A 22,022-nucleotide genomic window follows, 5' to 3' on the forward strand; every position below is an offset into this window, starting at 1 on the left:
AGTAATTGAGGTGGTCAGGAAAACAGGTAGGAATATAGTTTAGAGCTACAGTTCCAAAACTTTTTTTCAAAATACAGAACCTTTTTTTCTAACAGACTCAAATGCCTCTCTTCCTATTCCAAATAAAACACTAAAATGATCTAATATGGTTCGTTGTAAATGAGAGGCAATATAGTCTATCTTGACCCCACATCCCCCTTGATCCACCCTGGAAGTTATTTGCAGCTCAGGAGGATAGACCCAGCCTCGAGCACCTGAATCTCTTGGCCCTAAGGCTTTATCTAGGTATAGGGGCATGAAAGGGCCCAAAGGGGAGGCAGGCTGGAGATGAAGAAGGAGTTCAGAGCAGGTGTGAATGCCCCTAAGAGCATCCTTCAATCAATAAGGCATGAGAGTTGGTGAATAAACATGATCAGTTCCGTGCTCCTCAATGAAACAATTGTATAGCATTTTCCATAAGTCTCTCGAAGGTTTCCAAAAACCAACCAACCAAACAAAAAAACCTCAAGTGCCTACACCCTAGCAATGTAGTCTTTTATTAGTTTTTACCTTCTCCATCTCACTTCCTCAATCCTTCTCCTGCTGTCTAGGATCACCTCTTAAATAATCTCTTTGTATCCAAATTGTTGTTTTAACGACTGCTATGGGAGAAACCCACTTTAGAAAATGGAATGATGATGCAGAGATTGTACATCAGAATTAGATAGCCCGTGTTGACCAGTATGGTAGCCACTAGCCATGTGTGGCTATTCAAACTTAAGTATAAATTTAAAAAAATGAAATGAAATTAAAAATTGATTTTCTCAGTCGCATCAGCCATATTTCAAATATTCAATAGCCACATAGGGCTAACGACTGTGATAATGTACAGCACAGATATAGAATATTTTCCTCATTGCAGGAAGTTCTATTGGACAGTTCTGGCCTAGAATCAATTCCAGATTGATTGGAACTGGTCTTCTCCTATTCATTACATCAGGCCATTTACTCTCTGCTTTAAGACTCAGTTTGTACGTCTGTAAAATACGTCGGTGGCGAGGATTAAGATAATTTCTGTAAAGCATTCAGAAAGCACCTAAGTGTTCAATAAAAGGAGGGGGAAGGAGAAAGAGCGAGGTGGAGCTCTAAGGTGTCCAAGGACTCTGAGGAACTGTATATAAAAACAACTAGTGTAGTGTGTCACACAGGGCAGGTTATTTCCCTTCATGGGCCTCCACTTCCTTTCTCACTGGGGACTACTGGCAGATTTCTAGACACTCATGAATCTTTGCATCTTCTTATTAGGGATATTTTTGCACCAGCTTCATCTTTATTTATTTACCCATCCAGTCAATAGCAGTTGGGCACCTCCTGTCTTCCAGGCACTGTACTGTGGGCAGAGTAATAACAATGCAAAAACACGGTCCTTGTCATTGCAGATTTTAAAATCCTGAAGGATGAAGCAGACAAGTAGCAAATGCAGTAACAAACCTCTAATAACCACTGAGATACCCCTAGCTCCTGCTTCAGGGAGGCTTCCTGAAGGGGGTGACTGAAACTCAAAGGATGAGAGAAACTCATGCTGGTGAACAACATGGAAGGGTGTTTCAGATAGAGGGAAGAGCATAGAGGCATCTTTTGGAGCCTCAGTCCATACTCCTTGCTGTCATGTAGTAAATTAGGTTTTAGAGGGGATGGGGAAAGTTTCAGGAGGATGGTAGAAGCAGGGGAAGAAAGGGAAGACAAAATGTGAAAGGAATGTGAAAGGTGGGAATTGGATAGCTGCTGATCTTCCCTCTAGCTATGCCAAAGTGCTACCTTCGATGCTGGTGCTTATTTATTTATGTATGTATTTATTTATTTTTCGAGACGGAGTCTTGCTCTGTCATTCGGTTGGAGTGCAGCAGCGTGATCTCTGCTCACTGCAATCTCCGCCTCCTGGATTCAAGTGATTCTCCTGCCCCTGCCTCCCAAGTAGCTGGGATTACAGGCGCCTGCCACCATGCCTGGCTAATTTTTGTATTTTCAGGAGAGATGGGATTTCACCATGTTGGCCAGGCTGGTCTTGAACTCCTGACCTCAAGTGATCTGCCTGCGTCGGCCTCCCAAGGTGCTGGGATTATAGGCTTGAGCCACTGCGCCTGGCTGATGTTGGTGTTTCTCCAACCATGAAGCATGAACCACCTACAACAAAGACAGTGGAGTAGGGGCATTATTTATAAGAATGCGGATCCTTAAGCCCCAAGACAGACCTACTGAATCAGAATTTCTGGAGAGGATGGCCCAAAGGAATTCTGTTACATACCTAAGCTAAGAACCATGGCCTGTGGCTGGGTACAGTGGCTCCTGCCTGTAATCCCATAACTTTGGGAGGCTGAGGAGGGAGAATAGCTTGAGTCTGGTTGTTTAAGACCAGCCTGGGCAACATAGTGAGCCTCTATCTCTATAAAAACATATATTTTTTAATTAGCTGGGCATGGTGGCATATATATGTAGTCCCAGCTACTCAGGAAGCTGAGGTGGGAGGATTGCATGAGCCCAGGAGCTCAAAGCTGCAGTGAGCTATGATCATGCCACTGCACTCCAGCCTGGGTGACAAAGCAAGACTCCTTCTCAAAAAACAAAAAAGAGAAGAAGAAAAAGAATCACTGCTGTGGCTGCTCACTTTCTAATGAGGCAGGACATTTGTAAAAGAACGTTTCTTTAATTTTTACTTTACTGTTTAAAAGAAGCTTTCTTAATAATATTGAAGGTGCTGAACTCCACAGGTTCCAATTGCAATAGGAATTTAGGTTTTATTTCTAACTTCTTTTCCACAATCAATCTAATGCTACTTTTCTCTTTTAGTTCAAGAGCCTCCATAGTCCTTTGTGTAAATGTTCTTTCCTCAGCTTTTACCATCTTCTTCATCCAGCTCCAAACTCCCTGCCAAAAGAATATCATCACCCTTGTTTCCACCATTTCATCTTGTTCTCTTGTTCCACTGACCTTGTCTCCAGCTGGGCCTTCCCTAAGTTAATGATGTTCCTTACTCTTCCTTCTTTCTCATCTTGACTTTGACCTGTCACCACTGCTCTAAACTTGCTTGCTGTGAATTCTCTCCAGGGTGCAGTGAGAATTTCTCTTGAGCAACTTCAGTTTTGGCAAAGGAGGCACTTTTTGTCATAAATCCCTTTTCTTCTGGGCACCTTACATAGTCGTCCCTCACTGTCCATGGAGAATTGATTCCAGGAACTCCCATGGATAATAAAATTCATGGATGCTCAAATCTCTGATATAAAATGACATAGTATTTCCATACAACGTATGCACATCTTTCTGTATACTTTAAGTCATTTTTAGATTACTTGTAATACCAAATACAATGTAAATGCTATGAAAATAGTTGCTACACTGTATTTTTTTACTTGTATCATTTTTTATTATTGTATTGTTATTTTTTTATTTTTTCCCCAGAATATTTTCAATGTGCAGTTGGTTGAGTCATAGATGTGGAACCCACAGATACAGAGGACCGACTGTCATTTAAATAAAGCTGCTGAGAAATACCATCAAAATTAATCATTTTAATGCATTATTGAAGAGGGAAAAATAACTTAAGCACAATGACCATTCTTTCTGTGCCACTGGCAAACAATACAACTGAAGCACTGGTTAAAATGGTTGTCACAAATTGCAACAGGGCTATTACCTATGCATATAATGAAAGGCCAAAAAGTTTCTTCTGTAAATTCCAGAAATCTGTTATCCATTAAAAAATAAATAACCAAATGACATCCACAGATGCCCTTTATTTCATCATTGTAATAGTGATTTTCATTCCTGACACGCAGCAGCATGAACTCAAATATGTAATTCATGAAAATTAGGGTTGTTTCTTAAAAAATTCTATTCGACTCTTCTGGTTATAATGAGTTACTATTTGTCAAACAGTTTTTATGCTTAAGTGAAAAGGTAACGGTAAACAACCACCGGAACTGCCAGATGCAGTATCCCTTTGCTGGGTTTCATGATATGTCTCTTTGGTAAATCTGGGCCCCTGGAGTAACCAGTGCGAATATGAAAATGAGCACATTATTTCACTGTTAACAGGCACTGCTAAGATGAAAGAGAAGGCACGTAGGCCTACTGATGTTTTTATTTTTCTTTTTGCAATGATTAACTGAATAAGAAACAGTATAGCCAAGGTGCTAGAAATATAAAGCTTAATCGTAGAGTTTTAGAACTTCATATATCAAATGCATGCAGTTTATGAGAAGTGTTACACTGTCAACTCACAGCTCAAATAAGATGTCATACTTGACCTTCATTTTACTAATAGGAAAACTGAGGCTCACAGATGTAAATACTAAAGAAATAAACACACAAAAAAAGAGTTCTTAGTCAAATAATGAAGGCATGGTAGGTAACAGCCACTGGGATCTCAAGTGTTTGAGGATGCATCTCACTGGCAAAATAGTTACTGTCATATCATAATCCCCTTTTCACAGACAAAGGAATTGAGACTGTTAAGTAACTGCCCAGGGCCATGGAGTTTTTAAATCGTAGAGTCAACACTTGCAATGTCTAACTTTGTGCTTCAATCTGATACCAGAGAGTGCAGAATGCTTTCAATAGTGCTATTGCCTATGGCCGTAGTTACTGTTCAAGCAGTTCACAATTGCCATTTTGACATAGCAAAAGCATAGAATAGCTATTCATTCACCTTAAGCCAATGCTTCTACATGTCCCAGCTGATTTAGACCACGGGTAGAGAATGGGTTTTGTACCAGGTGTCAAGGCTCTCTCAAAGCATCGGTCATCATCTCCACCTACGATTTATCAGCTTTTTGTCCTACATTTAGGAAACAAATGGGGGATACCAGAGTAACTCATCTTTGGATTCACCAAGAAACATCTTGAGAGTTCATGCCTATGGTTTGGTTTGTTTGCTTTTTTATTTCTCAAACTAAAGATCATTTTGAAAAGATTATTTAAAATGCAGGTCCCAGTCTCCATCCTAAGTGATTCTGATTCCATGAGTGTGAGATGGAGTCCAGGAATCCCAATACTTGAAACTCTAAAACAAAATGTAATGGTTCCTTGACCACTACTCTCTATCCTCTTCTTGGAGGCAACCACTTTAGACTCTTAATACTTTTGTCTGGCATTTGTACATCTCTCTAATTCTCTAGTGCTATCAAGATAAATTACAAAGAGTCAGGGGTCTCCTAATCCACATCTCAAATTGGCCCTGGTGTTTCACATTCGATATCACGCAAATATTTGTTATGGACCCACTAGAGGAAGAAAAAGAACATTTATGAAGTCTTTACTTGTGCAAGGTCTTTACATGTAACATCTGATCATTGACTACTTACTGGCACCCTATGAAGCAGGCATTTCCCTAGCCACAGGTGTTCAAGTGGGTGGAGGTCCAGTTTGGCTGAAAACTTAATGTTTGTTCCAGGAAAGCACAGTGCAGAACTCTGGTAGAATCTAGATTCCTATTTTGAGGAGGTTGGAGGATGGAAGCGGGGAGTAAGAAATAGGGAGAAATCTTACAAGGAAATCTATAATGCAACTCATTCCACATATGTTTATTGATTACCTTTTCTAATCCAAGTCCAGTGTTAGGCACTGGAGATGCTACATGAATGGTTATCTTTCTTCCTTCTGTCCCTTCTCCCCTACCCACTTGCTGCAGAGAAGGCACAAAGAGATAATGTGAGTAAAGACACTGAGGAATTGCTGATGAAAGATTTGGACCCCAGAGCCCAGACAGTCTTCCAAGTCAGACAGGAAAACTCTTAGGAGGCTGATAAGCCTGGAAAGTCCCCAAGTTACTCACCAGTAGACAGTGAACCAAAGAATGCCAAATGTACTTGGATGACAATCAGAAAGCCTCTCCCCACTCCACTTTCAAAAATCCCACCATAATAGAAAAATCGCATCTTAAAAGAACACTCATCAATCAAAGACTGTCTTAAGAGTTTCTCCTTTATCTCTATAAAACAAATACTTCTTTCAAATGGCTTCCAGTCTCATTTGGAAGGAAAGTGACAGTAGCCAACTCCCTTAGCATAATAAAGTCTGAAATAACAGCCTTTGATTAATTCTATAGGTGGTCTTCCTCCTTCTGGCAAAATGTTCAGAGCTCTCAACAAGTTTAAACGTTCACTCTCAAACGTTAGCAAGTCTTTGCTCTATCTCAGCGGACCCAGTAGGGGTAATGATGAACAATATGGAAACTCAAACCCAGTCTTGTCAAGAGGAAGGTGTTAAGGAGAGTGATTAGAGTCCAGCTTTGGGAAATTTGATCCCAAGCTGTGTCACCCTTGGCAAGTTACATGACCTTAGAGTCATGTAAATGTCATGTGGAACTCTGTGGCCCAGTTTCTCTCTGGCAAAATGGGAATAACAGTAGGACCCCTTTTGCAGGGCTCCTGTGAAGATTAAATGACTGAAAACAGAGGCAGCAGAGTATATGTATCAGGAAAGAGCATCCGTTTGTTATTTAATAAAAAAGAAACATGAGTCCATACTGATACAAGTGAATAAAAGAATTCACTGAAGAATAGTGTTAAAGTGAACTAAACATGGCCTAAGAAGGACTCGGTACTTCTATATTTGAGTCCTTGTGGACGACTGCAACCTAGCTTCATAGGTAGACAAGATTGAAAACCTAACTTAGAAGTATGCGCCTAAAACAATAGCTAAGTCTTGGCCAATCCCTGTGGCCATATTTCAACCATTTATACATTGCTGAGTGTTCAAACTGTTTAAGGCAAACGCCAAGCTGTAACCAATCCAGCTGTTCTGTACCTCACTTCTGATTTCTGTACATCATTTCCCTTTTTTTGGTCTATAAATCTTCTTCCACCACGTGGCTGCACTGGAGTCTCTGCGATAATCTACTGTGATTCTGGGGACTGCCCGATTCGCGAATCGTTCATTGCTCAATTAAACTCTTTTACATTTAATTCAGCTGAAGTTTTTCTTTCATCAATGGAGATGATGGGAAGACAGCGCAGTTTTTCTGAGTAGAATACAAACTAATAAAGGTAGGATGGAGTTAGAGTATTGCCACTTTTCCACCATCGTGGCAATAATTGATTTAAGCAATCATCATCATTATCAAAAGATGGTAAATCTAGTGGGTAAAATTATGTCTCGAAATGGGCTAGAAATTATATTAAAATAAAAATCCTCAGTTCCCCCACTTTCCGAACAGAGAGGTTAGGAAAGAAGCTAGTAGCAACAGTTGTCTACTTGTGTTACATTGTACCTTTTTTCATGATCATATGCTCAAGAAGGAGTAAGGTTAAAAAAAAATCTAAAATAGTGCTTAATTTGGGGGTGGGTGGAAGGGATGTGAATCTCATCTCTTATCAGACCTGCCACCTCTGGCAAGTTACTTAACCTCTGTGCACCTCAGTTTACTCTTCTGCAAAATGGGAATTGTACACTTGTACCCGCTTAAAAGGTTGCTATGAAGACTAAACAGGTTTATATTTGTCAAGTGCTTGGCACATATTCAGTAACTTTGCTGTTGTCGTTTTTATTACATGTACATTGCTTAGACTCCTGTAAACTCTATGAAAGGGAAATACTCTTGGGACCCCCAAAACACTAAGCTAAAGGGAAAAGTTAAGGTGGGAACTGCTTAGGGCAAACCTGCCTCCCATTCTATTCAAAGTTATCCCTCTGCTCACAGAGATAGATGCACAGCTGATTGCTTCCTTTGGAAAGGCTCATCAGAAACCCAAAAGAATGCAATGCTTTGTCTCCTATCTACCGACAACCTGGAAGCCCCTCCCTGCTTCCAGTTGTCTCGCTTTTCCGGACCAAACCAATGTACATCTTACGTACATTGATTGATGTCTCATATCTCCCTAAAATGTATAAAACCAAGCTGTGTCCACGACCGCCTTAGGCACTTGTCGTCAGGACCTCCTGAGGCTGTGTCACAGGCGCGTTTTTAACTTTGGCAAAACAAACTTCTTAAATTGATTGAGACCTGTGTCACGTATTTGGGGTTCACAACTCCAGATGAATGTCGCTTTTATCATTCTGATTACTGGGCTTAAAGTCCTCTAATAGCTTTACATTGATCTTGGTTTAAGGATAAAACAAAACAAAACACCCACAACTCCCTAAGGGATGGAGAGCCTCCCCGACCTCTCCTTGACCCACCTGAAGCCCTGGGCTGCAGGCTCCTCACCCGTCCCTATTCCTTAAAGTCTCAGCTCCAACACCACTGTTCCAGATAGGCCTCCGGGACCCCAGGACTAGACCAGGGGTCTCTGCGGAGGGCGTCAGCTACGTGAGCCACCCTTCCAGCACCCACTGCCATGGCGAATATTCGCTTGTTTGGCCATCCAGGGACTGTTTGAGCCCCAAGACGGCAGGGCTCGGGCTCTGTCTTTGCTCAGGACCATAACCCGGGGACTGCACAGTAGGCCCTGAGGCCTTGGGACCGCTCAACGTGAACCGGGGCCAGGTCGCGGACCGAGAGCTCTGCGGCCTTAGGAACGCCTGCGCCCCGGAGACCCAGGGGGCCGGCCTGGCCAGGCCCGCCTCTGCCACCTCCTCCCGCCTGCTTCTGCTCCGACCCCTCCTCCCGCCGCTCCTCCTCCGCCTCCTTCCCCTGCCCGCGCCCGCCCTACTGCCCCTTGCTGGGTTTCCTGTTTAAGATGGCGTCCCCCGTGGCAACGCAGGCCGGGAAGCTTCTGCGAGCCCTAGCACTGCGGCCCCGCTTTCTGGCGGTCGGGTCCCAGGTGAGCGTGGAGGCAGGAGCTGCGGGCGCTGACAGCGGCGCCCGCCTGCCCGGGCTTCCCTAGCTCCCTGCTGCTCTTGCTCTCCGCCTGGCCCCGTGCGCGGCCCCTCGGGCGCCCCACTTCGGGAGGCGCCGCGGCGCCGCGCCGGGGTCCAGGAGGGACCCCCGCTCCAGTGTGGGGCAGGGGCGGCGCGGGGGTGGCCCCGGGTGCCTCGGGGTGTGAGCGGCCCAAAGCACGGGAGTCGCCGCTGTCTGCCCCTCCGGCTCACGGTGAAGGCGCTGAAGCAGGCGCTGGATGCAAGTTTAAGAAAACTTTCTCCGACCGGGTTTTGGAGCCCTGAGGTTTTATTGTCAGCTATACTAATTCTGCTTTTCAGACGGCTCGCACTAACCCTGAGCACATTTAGGCCACGTGATAAACATGCCTGGAAACCCATTTCAGCCCAACTAGGAACTCACCCCCCCGGGTGAACTTCCTGCGGGCTACCTGCTTCTGCAGACTTTTAAGGTGCCTGAGTTGGTCAAATCCATGGGTCAAGGAGAAAAATGGGAAACGATCTTTCTCCTCTTTTCAATGAAAAATCAGGCCTGTCACTAAAACGCATTAGACAGTTGACCCTGTCCATGTCCTCCTTGTCGATGGAGAATGAAACCAAAGAGGGTCAGTGGTGGGCTGGATAGCGATTGGAACTTGGCCTCTAGGAGATATTTACCTTGCGCAGATGGCAAGCGTTCCAGTAGTCAGAAGGACTTAAGGGAAGTTTTGAGTTGGTGATGACTCTTTGAGAAATCACTCAACCACTGAACTGGTTAGTCTCCGTAGATTATCTCTCTCCCCTTTTAAAGAAAGCACAGTCAGGGATTCAGCCACAGCAGAGTTAATGCCTTGCCTATTTCCCCATTTTTAATTGATGAGAGGCAAATTATCACTCATACAATTTTAACCAGGATGTGCATAGTATAGTTTTTTAGAAAATTTAAAAAATAGCGATTGACGGTTTTTTGAGTTACTCTAAACTTTGGTTCATTATGACATCTGTGAGCTATTTTTACCCCTCTCCTTTCCCATTTCTCTGTTATTGTTAATGTAAATTTAAAAGGTGCTAATACTTACTACTGTAATATTCTTAATAGGTGCTTGACAGTATAGTGAGGTAGCAAAAGGAATGGCAGTTTTGTCTAATTAAAACTCACTAATTGTTGTAATACAGTAAGGAGAATACCTCCAGGTGAGTTAAGTCTTATTCATTATTTAAGTGTTAGAAAAAGCAAGAACTAGGGTGCTAACTATGAGTGTAGACTTGAATTGATGAGAAACATAGGGCCCAGGGCAGTGAAAACTCATGAATTGTACAGAGAACCCTAAAATGCAGAGTGTTTAGCTGAAGTATGTGAAGCCTATGTACCTAACCAAGAAACAAGAGGCTGAACCCAAAACAGGAGAAAATCTGGTTGGGGAGAGATACTCTTGGTTTCTCAGGAAAACTGGGTAAAAAGATCTGTTCGCACACCCCATCTGGTTACTATGATTTGCATACTTGTGGATGATGTTATTCTGTAATGTCTTAGAAGACAAAAATAGGTTTTTTTTTTTTAAAGATAGAAATGTATACAATGTCCAACAACTGAAAATGGATATTAGCAATCATTTAGTCCAGCCAGCTCATTTCATGGGTAGAGAGATTGAGGCCTAAAGAAGTTCGATGATGCATTCAAGGTTACAGTGAGAGTTTGTGGCAGTCCAGAGTAAAGGCTTACCTTTATGTTTCTGTTACACCATGCTGTTTCCTGGTGAGTATATCCTTCCTCATGAAAATAAATTATATCAACATGCAAATTAATCTGCAGACCAGTAGTAACTGTGTAACATCCAAGTCATTAGCACCACAGATACATTTTTATTTTTTTCTTTATGACCATCTTAGAATTGTCCATAAAAATGGTGAGTATTGCTCATGACTTGTAGGAAAGCCTATTTTCAAATTCTTGGGTGCTTCCTATGATCTGTTTCATGTACACTGATTTGATATTATGTCTGCATAGTCCCTTGCCCGTGGCAGACATTACAGTTAAACATGGCCCACTTCTCCCATCATACTTAAGAATCCTCACCAAGTATCCCAGAAATCTGTTGCCACTCTTGGCCCAGACCTACTTTATACCACCAGGCCTTGTGAAAAACTGTTGTCTCTACAGAAATAAAAGACCCAGTTTCTGCTTAGAGAAATAACTTTAACTGGTCTCTCAAAGATACCCATAGAATGACATTTTGTCTTCTCCCTCCCTATGGTTAAATTTAACATTTGACACATATACCTGATTCTTAGTGTCGCTGATTTTTTTTTTTTTTAACCTTTGCTCTTAGCTTTACTATTTTGACTTTTGATTGATAATGTGTCCTTAAAGGGTCCACTTTAGTCATTTCTTATCTTTCATATAGTTTTTATTCAGCCCATACCATTTGACAGGACTGTTGTAGGCCCTGGGGTTTGGGGGTGGTGAATGAGGCAGGCAGAGTCTTTGGCCATGTGATACTTTATTTTAATGGAGGTGGGAGAGAGTGAGCCAGTACACATATAACCAATAATGAAAATGATTTCAGCCAATCACAAATTCTATGAAGAAAATCAGTCAGGGTCATGAGATGGAGAATGAATAGCTTCACAGTAGGGTAGTTTAGACTGGATGATCAGAGGAGACTTATTTCACAGAGTGTGTTTTTGATTGGCATAATTTTTTAAAACTGAAATAGATGTCATGAAAAATGCACAATTATAAATGAACAACTTGATGACTTTTCATAAACTGAATGCACGCCCAGCTAACTAGGTACAGATCAAGAAAATGATCATTTAACAACAACCCAGAGGCCCCCTGGTGCTCCTGCCTGTCATTACCTCCACCCTACAAAGGTCCACCAGTCCCCTGACTTATAACACTGGTTTTGTTCATTTTTGTACTCTATGTAGGTGGAATTATATATATGCATACACATACTTGACATTGCTCAGCATTATGTGTGAGTGATCCTGGAGATGGCCTTTTTGACATTTGAACTGAGACATGAGTGATGAAAGGTAGCCAGCTAAGTGAGACTAAAGGGAACAGTGCCGTTAGGCAGAGCAGACAGCAAGTGCAAAGACTGAGATGAGAATGAGCTGGGCATGTCTAGGTAATTAGAGGGGGAAAGTGGTAGTAGACTAGGTCTGAGAGGAATACAAGGGCCAAATCGCATGGAGACCTGCAGGGTCTGCTAAGGAGTTTTCAGGGGGTTTAAACCCTACAGAGGCTGAATCCCAGTCCTGGCAGCCAAAGCACAAGCATGTAATTAATGTACAGTACATACCCCCTATTATAAATCTAAGTTAGGCTGACTTTGAAACTTTTAGCAGAGTAGTGTTCAGTGAATTTAGCAGTAAGAGTCTGACCATGGTTAGAAGTCTTTCCAAAGAACTAAATCGTGGTAGACAGGGGCCATATTGCTGTGTCCATATAGCCAAGTGAACAGAGTGTGCAGTACTTGGTGGTGTAATACAGCAAGGCACTGCCATGGTGGGCAAGTGCATGCTACCAGTTAAGTCTTAGGGGAAATGTTGGCTGAGGGCACTGAGTTTGAAATGGTTCTTAGTTAAGTCTAAGCACGGTTTTGTTGTCTTTTGGGGTATTTGCCCTCTCTTATGGCTAGTTGAAGTTCATGGAGCTCTCTTGTAGGAGAAGCACTGCCTTTCAGGCCTCCAATTTTATTTTACTTTTTTTTTTAAAGCGTCTCAGTCTTTCACCCAGTCTGGAGTGCGGTGGCATGATCTTGGCTCACTACAACCTCCTCCTCCTGAGTACAAGCGATTCTCCTGCCTTGGCCTCCTGAGTAGCTGGTACTACAGATGCCCGCCACCACTCCTGGCTGATTTTTGTATTTTTAGTAGAGATGGGGTTTCACCATGTTAGCCAGGTTCGTCTCAAACTCCTGACCTCAAGTGATCTGCCCCCTTCGGCCTCCCGAAGTGTTAGGATTACAGATGTGAGCCACTGTGCCTGGCCAGGCCTCCAATTTTAGAATCATTGTTGTATGTTTTCAATGCAGCCTGGAGCTTCTGTCCAGGAACTCACAGAGGAATGTATGTTGTCGAAGAAAACTGCTTAAACCCATGCCCCTGCTGTTGTATACTCAGAAAGAATGGCTCCAGCCTAATTTTCTGCCTTTACTCAAGTGGGAGGAGAAAGATGCATGCATGGCTTTTATAAGTGAAGGACTAAAGGTTATGTGCAAGTTCTTATCAGCTAAATGAGGCTGTGGCAGCTGCATTGGAAGTTGTGACTTACCTATATCTGCCTCTTGCCTAGGAGAATACATATTTGACATTTTTCTTTTTTTAAAATGAAGTACAGCTGCAATTTCTGCTTTTAGAAAAGGGAATCCATCTCAAATAATGTAGATGCTAAACTATTGACCTTCCTTGTGGGGAAGACCATTAAGTGATAGCTTTTGTCCCAAATTGTTTTTTTTTTTTTTTTTTTTTTTTAACTGTAAATAAGGCATTTCTTTTATGGGTGAGTGATTGAGTGCACAGACTCACAGTGGTGAGAACTTTCCTGCCCTTGTACCCTGGTCTAGTTCTGTAGGCGCAAAGCCCAGAAAGTCACAGGAATATGGCATATTTGGGGGAGGAAAAGAAATTACAGAAGTAACCTCAGATCATTTGTCCTTCAACTGTCTTTACCATTCAATCTTCAATTGTCACTTGATGCATCACTTTCTATTACTTGAAGGAAAAGTTTTATTGAAGAACTTGAGAGATTTGGAAATGTTTGAACAAATGATGTGAGGAAGGTGGAGGTGATGGAGAAGGCAGTCCAGGTGAATTCATGCAGAGACAGGTGAGAGAACAGGGGGAGAATAGTTGTAGTGAGCAGTTTAGTATGGAGAAGGGAGAGGCGGTGGGTAGCAGAAGTTGAGGGACAATGGCACTTTCAGGTATACAAGGAAGTCTGAATGGGGCTTCAGAAAGCCCAGAACTCAGCAGGGAATAATTTAACCCCCACAACTGAAAATCAAACAAATATCTTTTATGTAGCAAATATTTTCTGAATGCTTATTACACCTCATGCTTAATAGAATGGTGGGCAGATAAATATGACTGAGTGAATGCAGACAGGAAGAAGAGACACATGGCTCCTACCTTAAGAGGGCACAGAGGTTATTGGTACAACTGGCCTATAAACCCATAGTTATACTAAAACATAGTGGGTGCTGCAGTTGAGCTGTGTTCTTAGCCTTGTAAGACACTGTTGGCCTCTGTCAACCACTTACCCTGTGTCTGCAGCACTATTCCCTCTGATCATTCGTTGCCTGATCTCTCTCTTCATCAGCTTTCTGATTCAAAGTTGATTCTTCAAATAGGCTTTTTCCTAATTATCTTACCCGGCCCCGCCTTTCCAGGGATTATTCTCTGTAATCTTATCTGCTTTGTTCTTTATCACACTTGACTGTACCTGCTAGTGTTATTTATCGACTGTCTTCCCCGCTCTCCTACAAATGTAAGAATGTAAGCTCCACAGAGGCAAAGTGATACAGCTTAATGTAACAGCGTGAGTGATTCCCCAGCTGGCCCGAGTAGGTATTGAGTAAGCATTTGTGGTCTCAGTGAATGAGTGGGGGGCACAGAGAAGGGAGAGGGAGGTAAGGAACAGGCAAAGTTGAGGGGTGATGTGGCTCATTTCAGCAAATGAGGAAGAAGGAAGGGGCTATAGAAATCCTAGTTGTGAAAGGGCCTTCATAATCGTAGAACCATTCCTTAGGCATGTAGTATGTAACAAGACTGTATGCAGTAATCTCCACACATTATTTCTTTAACCCTTACAACATCACTGCAAGGGAGATTTCATAGTCTCCATGTTTTATAGAAGCAATCAGAGGCATAGAGAGGCCCTATAGTCATTTGTTTAAAATCACAGTGCCAGGGAGTTACCCGCCTCATGCTGATAAAGGACTTATGCTGTTAAATCATTAAGCTCTGTCTCTGAAAGATCCTGTTTGGGGTGAACTAGGCAGTTAAACTGATTGCTTACCTTTCCCCATCTCTTTGCCCTTGAGTGACACTCGCCTTTGGTCATTTGGACTTGTGCTGATGAAGGTGTGCTAATCAACTCAGCATGGTTGCCCTCTCTGGACTCTTATTCACCTTCTTCTTTCTCTGGCTTCGGGGTTTTGGCAACAGAGTAGTAGGGGGATTAAAAATACGAAGTCTGGGTTCAAATTCAACTGAGTTCAAATTCTTATGGGATATCCCATTTCTTTCTCTGCAACCTGGAGCACATTATTGAACCTGACTGAACCTCGATCTACTGCTACTCGAAAAGGGGATCGTTTGCACAGATGGTTACAAAGATTAAATAAGATGATATTTAAGACATTTGGCATATGACCTGATGGTGGGCCCAGGATGATTATTTCTCTTGCACTGAATTTGAAGCTAAATTCGCTGGCCTTTTCTAAAGGCTTTATTGAGCTAGAATAATTTTGCTTTCCCAGATTCAGTAAGCATTTATCATGTGCTCCCATCTCAGGGTTAGTCACTGGCTTGGTGCTTCCATACATTTTATTTCACTTAGTCCTTGCAGTAGCCATGTGAAATAGGAGTTATTGTTCCCAGTTTACTTCTGGGGAATCTGAGGCTTAGAGGGGTGAAGGCCTGCCTGCCGGGCTCTGATTATCCTCAGGATCCCATAGTTGGGTTTAACGTCTGGTGAGGCCTGACGTGGCAGTGGGGAGGCTCACATGGGAAGCTTAATTGTACCATCCTGGTTGTTGAACTCATTTCAAAAACATTTACACGTCTCAAGGTTGACTTAGCAGTGACGGCTGCTGGACCTCGTGCATCAAAGATTTGAGGTGAGGGAACACTTAAAGAATTGGCAGTAGCCACAGCATGAACCCGAGGCCACCTGGGACATGCCTTTCAATGTCCTCTTAGCACAAACTACTGCCCTCAGCATTTCAAGAATGCTGGAGAAATTGTGAAATTTCATTGCTTTTGCAGAGTGGGCTTTGGGGGATGGTGTTGGAGGACGGAGTTTCCTGGTATTCTGAGTTCAGACTTTGATCAGTGTACTGGGTATGGTCAGCTTTTACCCTTTCTGGAAATGATTCCAAAAGAATAGGACTTAGGCAGTGGCCATGAATGCATAGATTTCTAACATTTACCTCTGAATTTAATTTTTATTTTAAAATTGGAGGGATTTGGCATAATATGTGAATTGATAATGGAGACATGGCAAAGCACGAGGAATGGTTTGTGTAAGTTTGGGTCCTGGGTGGGAGTGGGGAGACTGGCATCTTTTTTCTGCTGCCATCCATTTCTCCCTGTGCTTGCTGTATTTCCATTTGTGGGCTGTCTTAGTCCTAGAGTTGTGACTTGAGAGCCCTAAGGAGGTTCAGGAGGGCTGCCTTATAGAGTTTGAGGTGAGAAATGAGGCCAGAGACAACAGCAAGGACAGGATTGCTGATCCTGGTAGGCCTGGTAATGAAGCTAAGCTTGTTCTCGAGGAGGACAATGGGGAGCCATAGAAGGGTTTTAGACAGTGAAGTAGCAAGGGCAGTTTAATGCTTAGAGTACTCTTTCTGGATATAGTGTGGAGAGGGTTGGAGAAATGCAGGAATGGAGATCATTTGGGCGGCTTTGGCACTGGTTCAGTGCCATGAGTCATTACGCCAGGACGCTAGACATACACCATGAGTGGAATCAGATGGCCTGGGTTTAACTCTTGCCTTCAGCACTCCATAGCTTTGTGATCTTGTGACAATTACTTATATTTCCCTGTAAGATTCCTTTTTATTTTCTTTTTCACATTTCAGTATCTCTGAAAGCTGAATTTATTTATTTTTATTTATATTTTTTCAGACAGAATCTCACTCTGTTGCCCAGGCTTGAGTGCAGTGGTGAGATCTTGGCTCACTGCAGCCTCTGCCTCCCAGGTTCAAGTGTTTCTCCTGACTCAGCCTCCCAAGTAGCTGCAACTACAGGTACTCACCACCACACCTGGCTAATTTTTGTATTTTTAGTAGAGACGGAGTTTCACCATGTTGGCCAGGCTGGTCTTGAACTCCTGACCTCAGGTGATCTGCCCACCTGGGCCTCACAACGTGCTGGGATTACAGACGTGAATCACTGCGCCCTGCCAAACTTTATTGTTTCAATATTGTCTGGTTTTAAGTAAGGTATCCACCTCCATCTTACTGTCTGTGGCTTAAGTCGGGAGGCTTGTGGAGAGGAACAGCACCATGCTTTCCTCCCTGCCCGAAGCAGGGCTCAGGGCTCTGGGTACAGTGTCTGGGGAGTGGCCTGATCCATTTAGGGCACCATTTTCTCCCCTACCCTCCCTTTCCCTCCCTTCCCCATGCCCACAGCATTGATTGATATGCCCACAGCATTGATTGGAAGTAGAGATCAGCATTTTAGCTTTACCAGAAAATATTAAGGTTTTCTCCTTATCAGTGGAGATCTCGTCACATTTTTATAAGGAACTGTTTTTTATCCTTCGCTTTTTGTCACCAGCTTCTGCTTGTGTTCTCCTACCTGTTGTTGAGATGCTGTGTTATACCACCTGGACTTGAAGGACTTATTTGAGTTAATAAGTCCTTTCCTACCTTTGAAAGGAAGAGGGGAAAACCAGTTCTCGTATGCCTTCTCATTTCAGCCTGAGGGCTTACGTAGGCCTTTAATAAGTAATACAAAGAAAGCGGAGAGTTATTAATTATTTTTGATTAAGGGAATAAACTATTAATGATGAGTGTTTCTTTGTTAAGATTCAGGGCTCTTTTAAAGTGATGTGTCATTAAAACTGAAAGCCAACAATACAGGGAAAAAAGGAATTTTTCAGTTTTTAACTTTTTTATAATTACCATGGAAAAAAATATACATGCTATTTGGCACATTAGAAAAACTAAGTAAATTTTGAGATGGCGAAGTTGTAAACAGATTATCCTCATGAATTTTAAAATGATGCAGAAGGACCGAATGGCTGAGTGTTGAGTAGGATGGTTGGATATGGAGGCAGAAGGCTTGTGACTGGTCCTAAGCGAGCCTGGGCCTGAGGGCGCTTTTAGGAGTCCCATGTCCAAAACTCACAGCATGGCATGTTGTGAGTGTGTAATGGATCCTTCCTTTTTTGTTTGATGTGAGTTTATGATGAGGCTTTTATGACCAGTATAAAATAGCTTTTATGACTATATTTTATATAAAATATAATTTTAATATGGGGGAAACTTACAGAGTTAAACTTTATAGGAAGATGAGAGAAAAATACTAAATTTTCTTTATGTTAAAGGGCCCCAAATGAGAATATTTAGTGGTGGTATTTCATTTTGCTTAATATTGGCAGTATATCAGTAATGTTATGCTTATGGTAAGCCGAGAGTCACAGTTTTCCTTTCTTGAAGATGTTTTGTCCTGTGCTACAGGATGAATCTATTTCCTCCTGCATACTTCAGAGTCCTTCTTTTCAGGTCAGTAGAATCTTTTTCCTGGAATTTTGACGTTAAGCAACATTGTCATAATTTAGGTAAAATTAATTATTGACACAAAGCAGTGTTTTGTGATCAACTTTTAGGGTGTTGAGGGAGGTGGCAAAGGAATTGCATTTTTGATTAAAAATTTGGATCATTAAGTGCCTTTTTTGTCTCTGAAACCTTGTTTTTGATTTCCAAAGCTTCTAAAGGTACTAAAACAATGAATGCGTATATTCTTTAATTTAAAATTTTTGTTATGTATTTATTATTGTATACAGGATATAAAATTGACCATTTTAACCATTTTTGCCATTTTTACCATTTTGCCATTTTAACCATACTCTGGCATTATTTTATATTTATATCGTTAGGCAGCCATCACCAACATCCATTTCCTGAACTTATTCATCCTCCCCTACTAAAACTTTATACCCATTCAATGCTATCTCCCCCATATCCCTAGTCTCTTCCCCTAGTCCCTGCCAACCACTGTTCTACTTTTGATCTCTGTGAATTTGACTACTCTAGGAACCTTATCTAAGAAGATTCATACTATAGCTATTCTTTTATGACTGGCTTATTTCATTTAGCATAATGTCTTCAAAGTTCATCTATGTTGTAGCATGTGCAAAAATTTCCTTCCTTATTAGGCTGAATAATATTCCATGATATGCATATATATCATTTTGTTTATCCATTAATTTGTCGGTGGACACTTGGGTTGCTTTCTCTTTTTGGCTGTATGAATAATGCTGCTATGAACATGAGTGTTCAATGGAGGTATACCTTATGTTAACATTTACCTGAGCAGAAATGTTGTCTGATATGTAGCTTGGGCTACATTTTCAGTTTCCCATGTCCAACTAAAATGTCTATTAAGAAATATCTTTCCTGATACTATTTCTGTTAAATATTCATATTCATTTATTCTTTCAGTGGGTCAGATGCAGCACAGGTCCACTATTAGGCCCAGTAGATGATGGGTTTGTAGAAAGCTTGGGGATATGAGACAGTTGCTACCTTTAAGGAACCTACAGTCTAGTTTGTTGGAGACTGATGAGGAATGGGCAATTACAGTGAGATGTGTTTGGTGTTGTGAGAGCACGCCAGGCTTCTGGGGATACTGTAAGTCCTCACTAAAGGCTTTCCAATTTGTTCTCTGCTTCCATACCCATTCCGGCACTGAATGTAGGCAGAGGATAAGACGTTAATTACACAGCCTTGGAGGACAGAAATGGTTTCACCATAAAGCAAACCAGTTTTCCGTAGGCTAATTGATGTAAACTAGAGTTTTTAAGTTCAGCATACTTCAGGTCACAGAAACATCAGCAAACTTCCAAAGACCAAAAACACCGCTAATATTAAGCACTGAATTAAATGTAAGCTCTACATATGTTTCAAAAAGATTAATAAAAACAAGTAAGATAATGATTTACCCAATTTCTGGTGATCAGTGAGTGATGGCGGTCATAGTAGTTGTGGTTTAAATCACAGAATAAATGTTTGTAAAGTGAAAATGGTAGGGAGCACCTCCTTTCACCACCAAGTTCAAAAACGAACACAAACACTGAGTACTTTTGGACCATGTTGTTTAGTGTATTTGTATGATTATTGTAGACTTGATGAATGTTTATTTGACAATCATTTATATTCATTCATTCATTTTATTCTAGTTCCGTGTCACAGGTGGCAGATGCCCATCCAGTAACTCAGGGAGCAAGGCAAGGCAGGAACCTGTTTGCCAGGAACAAGGATGCCATTCCCCTGCAGGGTGCCATCTCACACACACACACACACACACACACACACACACACAGCCCTTTTCTGTTGGACTTGCCTGTACAATGGCTATTAATAGTGTCTGGATAACCTGAAGTGAAGCACATGTACAAATAGACACCTGATGTTTATCAGGCACATTCTGTGGACCAGGCTTGGCGCTGTGCACTGGAGGAGAATTGTCATGTTGAGTATTCATGGCAGCCCTAGGAGGAAGGCATTATTATAGCCATTGCTAAGCTCATTTTATTTTATTTACTTATTTATGTAGAAATGGGGTCTTGCTGTGTCACCCAGGCTGGAGTGCAGTGGCAAGATCATATAACAGCTCACTGCAGCCTTGAACTTTTGGGCACAAGGAATCCTCTGTTCTCAGCCTCTAGATTAGCTGGGACTACAGGTACATGCCACTATGCCTGGCTAATTTTTTTTTTTTTCAATTTTGTAGAGACAAGGTCTTGCTTGGTTGCCCAGGCTTGTGGCTTCAAGTGATCCTCCCACCTCAGCCTCCTAAAGTGCTGAGATTATGGGTGTGAGCCACCATGCCTGGCTACTAAACCCATTTTAAAGAGGAGCAAACTGCGCCTCAGAGATTTTAAACAACTTCCTTGTTATCACAGCTGTTGCCCTGCACATCTCTTCAGGATGCCACTCACATGAGTCCACTGAATTATGCCTGATAGTGGGTGGAATTGTGTCCCCCACAAAATTCCTATGTTGAAATCTAACCTTCAGTATCTCAGAATGTGACCTAATGTAACTCAGTTTTCTCTGTCAAGACTGTATCTCCAAAGGAGAAAGAAGGCAGGAGATAGAGAGACAGAGAAAATCAAGTTAAAATGAGGTCATTAGGAAGGACCCTAATTCAATATGACTGGTGTCTTTATAAAAAGAGAAAATTTATACTTGGGCACACACACCCAGGGAGAAAGCCATGTGAAGATAAAAGTAGTGACGCTTTTGCAAGCCAGGAACACCAAAGATTGCCTGTGAACCACCAGAAGCCAGGAGAGAGGCATGGACCAGATTCTCCCTCACAGTCCTCAGGAGAAACCAACCCTTCTGATCCCTTGATCTCAGACTTTAAGCCTCCTAAACTGCGAGAGAACACCTTTCTGTTGTTTCAGCCACCCAGTATGTAGGTACGTTGTATACCAGTCCTAGGATACCCAGTATGTGGTACTTTGTATGCCAGTCCTAGGATACTAATACACACATTAATGAACTTTTTGTGCTCTGTACATTTGTGAAGAATGAGAGTGACAAAGTCATCCTAGTATTATTATGAAAATAGTTTTGACCTTACAGACCTCCAGAACCACCCTTCCTTGAGACAATGTGGGTGTGATTAATTTTTTTGATCAAACATATCTGAAATTGTAGGTTGGTGCAAAAGTAATTGTGGTTTTTGAAATTTGTAATTTTGCACCAACCTAATATATGACCAGATGAGCCTTTGTTTTTTCACCTTGGCATTTCTGGAGTCTCTGAACTTATGCTGGAGATGCATGCTTTTCCGGTTGCTTGGAGAGCTAGCTCATGGACCACGGCCATGAGTTCTTTTGCTTTATGCTTCCTGCACTTGTTTTCCAACCAAAACATTGTTTCCTACACCTTATTTGCTAGTGCTGGATTTGAGAAGCTCTTTCCATTTCTACAAGCGAAATCAAAGACAGACGAGATGCAACTGGAAAGAATATTCCAAGGAAAGGGGCACAGGCTTGATGTCATTTCCCAAACAGGAGCTCTAGAAATATTTTAAACAATAGCAAGAGATTGGAATAAATGCAGAGCCTTATTCAGATGTATGAATTTTGGTATTTTTTATTTTGAGTTTAAATAAATCCAGCAAACCTCATTATTATTTTTAATCTCACTTAGTTTTTAACCATTCTCTTTATTCAGACAGCTCACCCAAGGTTAAACAAAAACACTACATTTTAATGCCTATGTTCCAGGCCTTTTGAAATTCAGTTTTGTAACTTAATTCAGCTGATTTTT

At 41.9% G+C, this 22,022-nt stretch overlaps 1 protein-coding gene and 1 long non-coding RNA gene across 3 annotated transcripts in view; one reads left to right on the forward strand and one right to left on the reverse strand.

Annotated features, from left to right (window-relative positions):
• LOC112618905 overlaps positions 1 to 8,554 on the reverse strand; it is a 301,179-nt gene extending 292,625 nt beyond the window's left edge. The window contains exon 1 of the long non-coding RNA XR_003118138.1: positions 8,155 to 8,554. This is a non-coding gene — a long non-coding RNA (uncharacterized LOC112618905). The remainder of the gene's footprint in view (positions 1 to 8,154) is intronic.
• Positions 8,555 to 8,613: 59 nt separating this feature from the next.
• Positions 8,614 to 22,022, forward strand: part of SUCLG2 (succinate-CoA ligase GDP-forming beta subunit) — a 283,115-nt gene continuing 269,706 nt past the window's right edge. For both annotated transcript variants that reach the window (XM_025377166.1, XM_025377168.1), the window contains exon 1: positions 8,614 to 8,738. In XM_025377166.1, coding sequence (XP_025232951.1) covers positions 8,655 to 8,738 — 84 coding nt within the window. In that variant the 5' untranslated portion in view covers positions 8,614 to 8,654. The remainder of the gene's footprint in view (positions 8,739 to 22,022) is intronic.

The sequence above is a fragment of the Theropithecus gelada genome, chromosome 2 (assembly GCF_003255815.1).
Source record: "Theropithecus gelada isolate Dixy chromosome 2, Tgel_1.0, whole genome shotgun sequence".
NCBI classification, from domain to species: Eukaryota; Metazoa; Chordata; class Mammalia; order Primates; family Cercopithecidae; genus Theropithecus; species Theropithecus gelada.